At 40.2% G+C, this 9,905-nt stretch overlaps 1 protein-coding gene across 1 annotated transcript; it reads right to left on the reverse strand.

Annotated features, from left to right (window-relative positions):
- Window positions 1–1,825: 1,825 nt before the first annotated feature.
- On the reverse strand, window positions 1,826–7,466 carry LOC131240425 (large ribosomal subunit protein eL14z-like). Its single transcript, XM_058238647.1, has 5 exons — window positions 7,376–7,466; window positions 7,177–7,278; window positions 3,507–3,636; window positions 2,932–3,044; window positions 1,826–2,018 (listed from the first exon to the last, which is right to left on the reverse strand). The coding sequence occupies exons 1-5, from the start codon at window positions 7,376–7,378 to the stop codon at window positions 1,959–1,961; spliced, it is 408 nt and encodes a 135-aa protein (XP_058094630.1). The 5' UTR covers window positions 7,379–7,466; the 3' UTR covers window positions 1,826–1,958.
- Between the last annotated feature and the right edge of the window lie 2,439 nt (window positions 7,467–9,905).

Below are 9,905 nucleotides of genomic sequence, written 5' to 3' on the forward strand. Positions count from 1 at the left end.
CGGATAACGATTTGTCCAATTTCCAGGTAATTTTATCTTCTGATGAGAGAGATGGGGCTGTTGTATAGAGCCATTCCAGAAATGTCATCTTCTGACGAGAGAGATGGGGCTATTGTATAGAGACATTCCAGAAATGTTATCTTCTGACGAGAGAGATGGGGCTGTTCTATAGAGACATTCTAGGAGGCCCATAAAATCCGGAATCTCCCAATCTTAGAGACTTCTATATATCACGTTCCAGACAATTTTCCCACCAACTTCAGTGAAATGGTCAGCAACATACAAATTTTTGGAAGTGACAATATGATAGGAGATAGGGAAACTACTTTTAAGCATTTGATCTCCTATCCAAATAAAGTTTGGATAGGAGCAAAACCGGATGTTGGCACCATTGCCAAGCACAAAACCAACACTAGGGCGGACGTCCCGTTTCATTTTCATGATTTCTTTCCAGATATGAGATACTTTATGAGATGGCAAATCTTTAACCCACCAGCCACCCGGGGATTTGACATATTTACCCTTGATGATGAAACTCCAGAGTCTTCCTTCTTCAGCCCCAAGCCTCCAAATCCACTTTCCAAGGAGAACTTTATTCATGACTTTAAGATCTTTGACCCCAGCTCCCCCAATAGACAAGTGAAGACAAACCTCCAACCACTTTAGATGATGAAACTTTTTCCCGACTTCCTTACCTTGCCATAGAAAATCCCGCCTCACTTTATCGATAGACTCCCTGACCTGAACTGGACATTTGAGGAGAGACAAAATATATCGGAGGATTGGAGAGAGCAGCTTTGATTAATGTGAGACGACTACCTAACGAAAGATATTGACTCTTCCATCTCGACAGATACAACTGAAATCTGAAAATAACTGTCCCATAAAGTTTTGGAAGGTCTACCAACGCACAACGGCAAGCCCACAAATGAAGATGGCAGCTAGCCAACAATGCAACCAAAAGATTGAGCGAGGCTTTCTACCTCCACTTTTTCCATGTTAATCCCGAAGATTTTGGATTTTACCAAGTTCACCTTCAAACCCGAAATTGCTTGGAAGCAACAGATAGTAGTTCGGAAGTTGACCACCTTCTCAGTCAAGGCTTCAGAAAATATTAGGGAATCGTCCACGTATTGAAATATTTGTCTACCATACCCCTAACAAGCCATGCCAGGTTATCAACATACACCCAGATGATGACCACCATATATGCAACCCCAACGCAAAGAAATCAGGCCCATCATCACCCCGTAAGTGAGCCGAGAGAACATCGAAAACCAACCATTAGCTGTTCTTTTAATCCATCACTTTTATTTTCTAAATTTTGGAGGTGATATGCACATAAAAAGTGAGTGGACTGATTATTGGATCATGTTTATAGCAGCACCACAGCTACCAGGTTAGCAAGCGGACATCCAATCACCAAAGCGTGTGGGATAATGTCTCTTACTACAAAAAAAGAAAGAAATAAATAATCCAGAACCTAAAGGGCACGTTTGGACAACTTCCACAAAAGGAGTTTTCTCACATTCAAGCATTGCATAGACTTTGTTAGTCTATTTGAACCAATCACATGGGGTTTATGGAATTGCACCCAATCAACATAAAAAAAAAAAAAAGAGGAGGAGTTTGGATCAAAACAGTGTCAAAGGCATCACATGCCCTTTTTTGGGGTAGGAAGACCTGATATATGTGAGGATAAGAATGCAGTTCTTGACATTGCAAAACAATAAAAAACAACAAGAAACCAGTAAAGCTTCAGTGCATTCTTCCTCAAATGCAACTCGAAATGAAACTAATCTGTAACAGAACTCACAATAAGAAGGGACCCTTAACTACCAATCTCACTCAGTAAAACTAAAGTGAAAAGCAGATTGAAAATAACAGCACCCCAAATCACCAACCACTGTGCCAAAATCTATAACAAAAATCAGAGGGTTCCAAACAAAAATAGAATCTCAAGCAGCAGCAGCTTGCTTTCTCAACTGGGCGAGCTCTTGCCTGATCGCACCTCCCCTCTGCGCACGCACATACACAAACAGCCATTGACCCTATTAGCTTTGGGGAAAGAGTTCAAAATTAAAATTTAAAAGCCATTGAATAAAACAAAGAACCAAGGACAGCCCAAGTCAATCCATTTCAGGACCCATTCTAGATTCAAAGTTCAAAGTGCCTGTAATATCAACAATTTATCAGGTTTAAGATACCCAGCTGAGTTATTCAAGTGCCAGATGCTCAATTTAGACCTTTTGCCCTGATATCCTCATAGAGATAGTTTGGGCTCATTTATCTATTTATTTTTCCCCATTCATCAGCTGTGGGCAGTGTATGTGCATCTGATCCATTCATCATATGGGCCAAAATACATGAAAAATCTGGACTAAAAAAGGCTCATAGATCCATATTTAATGCAAAGGACCAGCCTTAGTGGTCCATGGAGAGAATCCTCAGAAGAACAGACAGTATCCGGGCACACATGATGCATACTAATGAGGAGTGCAGGACTCAAGCTCCTGAGCAACCACATCAAGGCTCCTAAGAAACTAGAGCTGCCACCTTGAACCCAAGCATTGAATCTAGTTCAGTTTACTATGCAAGCCTTTCGAGTACTAGAAGATCGAAGTTTCTAAACAGGGACTCCACTAGAGCTGCAACCCAAGTTGGGTCTGGTTGTCAGGGTCCTCAGGTCAGGTTAGGTTCGAAAACTCGAATCTCATTTGAAATCTTGTTGGGAATAATCACACAAATTTGGGTTAGATTGGGTCAGGTAAGGGTTGAGTATAGAGGATGTCAAGTTCAATTTGGGTTGGGCACCTTGGGTTGGAATTTGGGTTCAGTTGGACCAGTGTTGATCCTCAACCTGGCCCAACCTGCCTGAGTTTGCAGCCCTAGACTCCACTAGGCTAGGTGGATAAAGGATTTGTTACAAACCTTGATCTTTGCCAACATGACCTTGAACCTATCAAAGTCATTGAGGGAAGCTCTTCTCTTTTGCACAATCAGCTTTCGGCCCCACGAGCTGTTCTCCCACTTGTTCTTCACATCTGCCACCACCGATAACCTTTTAATGGAGAAGAAAGCAAGGAAACAAGAAAAAAGGAATACACGCACACACACACACACACACACACACAGAGGTTTCAAGTCCAACCAGTTGGACGACAAAGAACAATCCGACCTGTGGATAACATTCACCCTATTAAGTGCACGTGACATCCAACCTTTCCAATAGTTGGTTCCACCATGAGGATTGTCTAGTGCAAAAATTATACCTATCTACTTATCAAGTGGGCCACACCATATAAAACGATTTCTAGCCACTAATAAATTGCAAAAATAAGTGTGGCACACTTAATGAGTAGATATTTTTTATTTTTTGGCAAGGTGATGCTTATGATAAGGCCAACTTATTGGTCAGGTGAACAAAAGAATGCATATATATGTGTGTGTGTGTGTGTGTGTGTGCATTCTTTTGTTCTTTTCAGTTTCCGGGGAAACTAGTTTACCTGCAGCTTCCATGGCAGCAACAAGTGACTTCTTCTTGGGTATTCTTGGAATGTCAATCTTGATATCTGTCAGCGAAAGCCTCTTGAAATTCATTTGACCTCGCACCATGTCAGGGGCATCTACAAGAGCCTGTTCAGTTTACATGGTAAAGAAATGTGAAATTGTGGCCATTTTCTTTTATTTGTCATTTAAGGACTTCAGGTGAGATGGAAAATAAGCCAATTGGTCATAGAAGATTTCCATCCATGTACATGAATTGAAGAGCGGTAAGGTCCAAATGTTACTAACAGAGGCAAACCAATAGATCAGATAGGAAGACAGGAAAAGAACAATTCAGCAATATGCAGTACAATGACTACACCATATATGAGAAGAGAGAAATCTAGTAAAGAATACTGACATGCTGCTTTTCATGCACATTGATACATGAAAAAAGTTGGCAAAGTATTCAATTTCATACAAGCGAAACACATTTATGAGATTCAGACCTTTCATCTACTGGGCCTACCATGGGCGGGATGCTGCTCAAATATCATACAATTCAGGTGAACAAGCCACTCATTAGGGAACTCTTGATGATTACAAAGGCAGGATAGGAAGACATGCGGCCAATCTCATAGGTGTGTCTGTGCCATTGGAACACAGATTGAGTGCCTGAAAACTTGGGTACTAGAATTTATCACCAGATGATTTCCAATAATGTTGAAGAATAAATCAGATATGCCGCTTTTTCAGCCTGCACAAATTTTACTTGTCTTGGTTATAACTGTTTGCGATAGATTGCTACACCACAATTGCATACATCTAGAGATAAAATTCCAAGCACTGAAAGAGCATACTTGAGTGATCATCAATTAATGACCACAAGCTTTGATGAAGAGGAAGTTTGGTGAAGAGCCACTTAGTTTCATGTCTTCATCCTCGCCAACACCCTCACGCACTGGGGAATGAGAGCCTCCTCACAAAGAGAATGGACGAGTTTCACCCATCGTCAAACCCTTAGATCCATACGTCACCATACCTCTCAAGAAAGAGAACTCCTTGCATAACTTAACTCCCACTTGGGTCGGAGTATAGTACTGGGGGGCTTAGGATGGTGTACATGCAACCATATCCTCACCGACCCACCTATTACCCATTTAGATAATCCAAACCATTCAACCTTGTTGCCTTAACATGAGGCGTGTGACCTAACTCAGAGACGATGCTAACATTCTCTCACTCTAGTCATATTTGCCACCGTGATATGCAATGGATAAGGTATATCACATACGTACCTCAGAAGCTCAAACTTTTATTAGATATACCTTGAATAATCCGATCCATAGAGACTATTGATATAGGTCCTATACTAATTGAAGTGAGACAAGGCATGATCATAAATATGAGCACTCCCAGTAACTTGGATCCTTTCGCATGGACATTGGAATATGGAAATTACATGACAAGTGTGGTTAAGCATGCAAATTTCCAGCAGTTTCACCATCTCTACAAAGAGATGTTTTATGCCTTAAATAAAGGCCATGAGAAGCATTGTTGCTTGCAAAGCCTTTTTTTATGACAACGGGGTGTTCCCACCCCATTTTGAGGCAAAACTATTCCCAGCGGATGCACGCAATCACCTGCAAACCACGTGCATCGGGAAATACTAGGGAGGAGAATCGAACTCACGCCTGTGGGGAGCACACCCACGATGCTTGTCGGTCACCAAACCCCGTGCGGGTGCTTACAAAGCTTTTGAACTAAATATCATGATATTGTAATAAAGTAGGTAGAAATCTAAGATCTATATTTTTCTTTGTGGGGGGTCTTATCAGGGAGAGATTTGGCAAGTCCACATGCATGTGGGACCCCACCCATGTACCTACTATCAAATGTGCCAACACGACACGTGAGCAAGATCTAAGTTTTACATCAGGTGGGCTACACAGATTAAATAATTCAGCTCATAAATAAGATCATTTAGCTCCACATACTAGGCTACAACATACAAAAGGAATGAATGGCTAAAACTGACTTTTTCTAGTCATCCATTTCTACTGTACTATGTAGCCCAACAGATAAGCATCATGTCCTGAGTCTAGCTCACAAAATGTAAGCAGTGTTCCACCAAATGGAAAGTTTGGATCTTGTTCACATGTTTGGGCATAAAATTGCACAATTTGCTTCGTGTAGAATGTATGAGCTCCAAATGCACGTGGATTTAGCTCGAAAAATATATCATGGGTGAACCATCCAAAGCTCTAGCAAAGATTTCCCATGGAAACAGCAAAACCTTGGTTCTAAAAAAATCTCTCGTCTTCAAGTCAAAAGCTCCCCAACATCAATGAAGTCTGCAATTTTGGTATGATTTTTCGACTATATGCTCCATAGAAAACCAATCACAATCTCGACAGTCCACATCAACACAGCATATATGCCAAATGGATGTTGGATTAATAATCACCACAAAAATAAATGGTTAAGAAGATGCATTCCAAAGCCTAGGCCTTTCAGACAAGCTTAGTCTCACGATGAATAGTCATGCTAAAGTAGCACAAACACACGAGGGATCCTTTGGATGGGTGGGATTTAGGCAGCCCCACTTCGGATACGGATGTCAATGTCAAAGGGAGCCTTCATTCACTCAAGCCAGGAGCCCATCAGACAGTCCTGTCATAGAATTTGGATATGCAGCTGTCCATTAAGAAAATGGACAGCTTTTCACCTTTTTTCATTGTCCATTGTCCATTGACAAAATGGCAGCCGTCCATTGTTCTCTCATATAGTAGCACTAAGCATGAATTAAAGCATTCAGGTGTGGGAGAAGGGAATCGCCTGTTTCAAAATGTTAGCAAGTATAGCAAGCAAGCAGGAGTGAGAGGAGCATCGTGTGGCTAGGAGGATCGTGCAACTAAGCTCTCTCATCCACATCCCTATCGAAATTTTACTATGGCAGATGCAACCAAATGTTACAGGGCCAGGATCTCAAGAAAGCATGTTTACATCTTAGGTCCCACTTTACATGGTCAAGATCTCAGGCATGTGTTCCATAATCACCTCTTCCATATATAAGTCACTGCAGTATACTCTGTAGGAAAAGGAGTTCCAACTTCCAAGAACTGACATCCAAACAAAAATCTCAAAATCTATGGAACCCTTCATCGACACATCTAAACAGAACATCACTGAAGTCACTGTTCAACATTTAAATCACGGACATGGACATCGTTTTCCAAAGTGAGCTTTCCAAACATCCAAACAAGAAAACTTCACATATTAACCTAAAGCCCCGTTTGGAAGTGCGAGATCCCACCCATCATTCTAGCATTGCAATATTGGGCACGTTTTCAACAGAAACAGAGCATAGGGCACACACCATCATCCACATTTTGCAGTACATGTGCCAAACACCTCAATCCAAAACAGCATCCAAATTCCAACATTCTCATTGCGAGGGTGCATCCGAACAGGCCCCAAATAAGAGAAAATAAAATTGCAGCTGATTACTATAAGCGCCGTAATTCCATCCAAATAGAGCAAATAAAAAACGAAATTCAAAAATAAAAACGGCAACATTGCCGATAATTTTCTTTTGCAATCCAAACAAAACATGAAATAAAACAAAATTAATATTAAAAAGTGGGAAATCGTATTTATTCAGAGAAGAAAGCTGTTTCGATCTAATACCCGGTTCTGATCGATAAGGTCGACGATTACGACCAGCTTTCCATAGTCTTTCCCGTAGTTTACAAGAGCGACTCGCCCGATCTCTACATATCGCTTGAATGGCTTCAAGAAAGAAGGAAAACAAAAAATTAAAACCCTAGGGCTTGAAAGAAGATCTAAGAAAGGAGGCAGAGAAAAATCTAAACGTTCGATTTCTTACCATGGTTGAAGATCAGAGAGAGAGAGAGAGAGAGAGAGGGAGGAGTTAGCGTTTCTTCCTTCCCGTATGAGAGACAGAGGGAGGATAGGATTTATGCGCTTTTTCATTTTAAAGGTTTCGTTTAATAGACGGATTTGATCTTGGCCGTCCAATCTAGGGTTGAGCTTTGAGAAATTTACGACTGTGGACACCACCTTTTATCCATTGGATATTCTTGAAACAATCTTTTACCCATTGGATATTCTTGAAACAATACAAACTTAGAATACGCGGTTGGACCTCCTCGTACGGACGATAAATTCCAGGACGAAAATACCCCTCCTTTCACCGAAACGGACTGGGTACGCCTCCTGCCACCCGCCCATGGCGTATAGTCAGTGGTATGCGGGCCTCACCATGATGTTTGCCTTTCATCCATGCCGTCCATATATTTTTTCAGATCATTTTATGATATGAGACCAAAAATGAGGTATATCCAAGTCTCAAGTGTACCACATTACAAGAAACAGTGTTGAATGAGCGTCAACCATTGGAAACTCAGGTGGAGCCCATTGTGATGCTTGCGAGAAATCCTCCCCATCTAAGTTCATTCATAGGGTCACAAAGACCTGGATGAAGAGGAAAAACAAATTTCAGTATGATCAAAAACTTTTGTAACCCCTAAAAGGGTTTCAATGGTAGACGTTCAATTCCCCACTGCCTTTTACAGCGTGGTCCACTTGATCGCTAGATCTATCTTATTTTTTGTCTCAAGCCTTAATATGAGCTCGCCAAATAGATGAACGGTTTGGATATAACACAAACCTCATGATTGGACCCACACATGCAACACAGTAACCAAAAAAAAAAAAAAAACCACATACTGCCGCGGCAGTCCGGCAGATTATTTATTTATTTATTTCCTGGGAGAACTTTTTCTCCCTTACATTTTTCTCTAATACACAATTATATAAATATGTATATATAAGTATATAAAAATATTTTTTTATCTTTTAATTCATTTTTTTGTCCATGTATTCAACAAGCATATCTTCTAAATTAAAATGATTTGTTTTTTTTTTTTTTACACACGCACACACACCTCCACACACTCACACTAGTGGAATTTTACCACCTATGGATACTCGAACCGGGTGTTAAACTCCTAAAAGTCTACCAGGGAGAGTAAGGATCCAAACTAGAATGATATGCTTAAAGTCTATATATGATTTTGGGGTAGGAGAAGTTAATTTAACGGGGCAAAATTAAGTCAGGCAAACATGAAATTCAACGGCAAATATGAAAATGAGAGGGCAAGCATGAAAATTAGCGGGCAAACATGAAAATGAGAGGACCAAACATGAAAATGAGCGAGACAAGCAAAATGAGCAGGCAAACATGAAAATGAGCGGGTAAACTAGAAAAACAGCGAAAAATTAAGTAGGGCAAACTAGAAAAACAACGAGGAAAAGTAGAAAAACACTGGGCAAACTAAAATATGAGCGGCAAACTAGAAAATCTGGAAACATGAAAATCAGGGAAACATGAAATGCAATGGGCAAACTAGAAAATCAGGGGGAAACATGAAGAGCGGGGCAAACTAGAAAATCAATGGGAAAAATAATCAGCTGGCAAACTAGAAAATCAGGGAGGCAAAGAATGAATAAAAAGAACTACAATAGACAAAACAATGGGCAAACTAGAATGCTTGACTAACATGAAATGAGAAGGGCAAACTAGAAAATCAATGGGAAACAAAAACAACGGGGCAAACTAAAAAAATAGGGGCAAATCTAAATTATAATTGAGTGTGGATTGTTTGTGTAGAACGTATACTAGTGACGTTGGGTCTCATTTGTCCACGTCATTTCCAAGGACTCAAGCTAACAAGATATGTCGGATTTCTCTCTCCCAAATAGATTACGTTCTATGCTACATGACTTTTTCAAGGGGTAGTCCTATATTTTAGCTTGGTTTTTTAAAGAAAAAAAATGAAGTTCTTTATGATGAATAATCACGTATATAATTAATAAAATCATAGATACAAAAAATAAGTCCTATATTGAAATATAATAAACTAATATAATAATGAAAATATTAGCATGCATACACTCGACCAACCCAGTCAACCCGTCGAGCCCTCTTGTGTTGGGCTTGGGTTGAGAATTCCCAACCCAAGATTGGGTTGGGTTAGGTCGAGGTTTAGGTATAGGAACCTTGGGTTGGGTTAAGGTTAAGCACCAACCCGAACCAACCGGCCCGACAGCCCTAATCTCATGTTTGCCTTACTCAATTTCATGTTTTACTCGCTAAATTTCTAGTTTTCCCCACTCAATTTCATGTTTGCCTCACTTAATTTCATGTTTGCCTTGTTGAATTTTCAGTTTGACCGCGAAGTGATTGAAATTGACCATGAACTAAATGAAATGGATTTTTGACCATCGACCCGATGGAATCTTGAAAAATAACTAGGTTGGTTGGCTAAATTAGCTTCTCGTACCCCAAAATCATATGTGGTACGTTAAGTAAATCATTTTAGTTTAGGAGATAT

This window comes from Magnolia sinica, chromosome 3, assembly GCF_029962835.1.
Source record: "Magnolia sinica isolate HGM2019 chromosome 3, MsV1, whole genome shotgun sequence".
Lineage (NCBI taxonomy): Eukaryota > Viridiplantae > Streptophyta > Magnoliopsida > Magnoliales > Magnoliaceae > Magnolia > Magnolia sinica.

Bases quoted from the DNA above. Each gene is read 5' to 3' on its own strand.
- LOC131240425 (XM_058238647.1), bottom strand. The intron at 3,637-7,176 runs GTATTAGATCGA...TAAACTGAACAG, and splicing joins ACCTTATCGATCAGAACCGG to GCTCTTGTAGATGCCCCTGA. The intron at 2,019-2,931 runs GTTTGTAACAAA...GTGCGTGCGCAG, and splicing joins TCATGTTGGCAAAGATCAAG to AGGGGAGGTGCGATCAGGCA.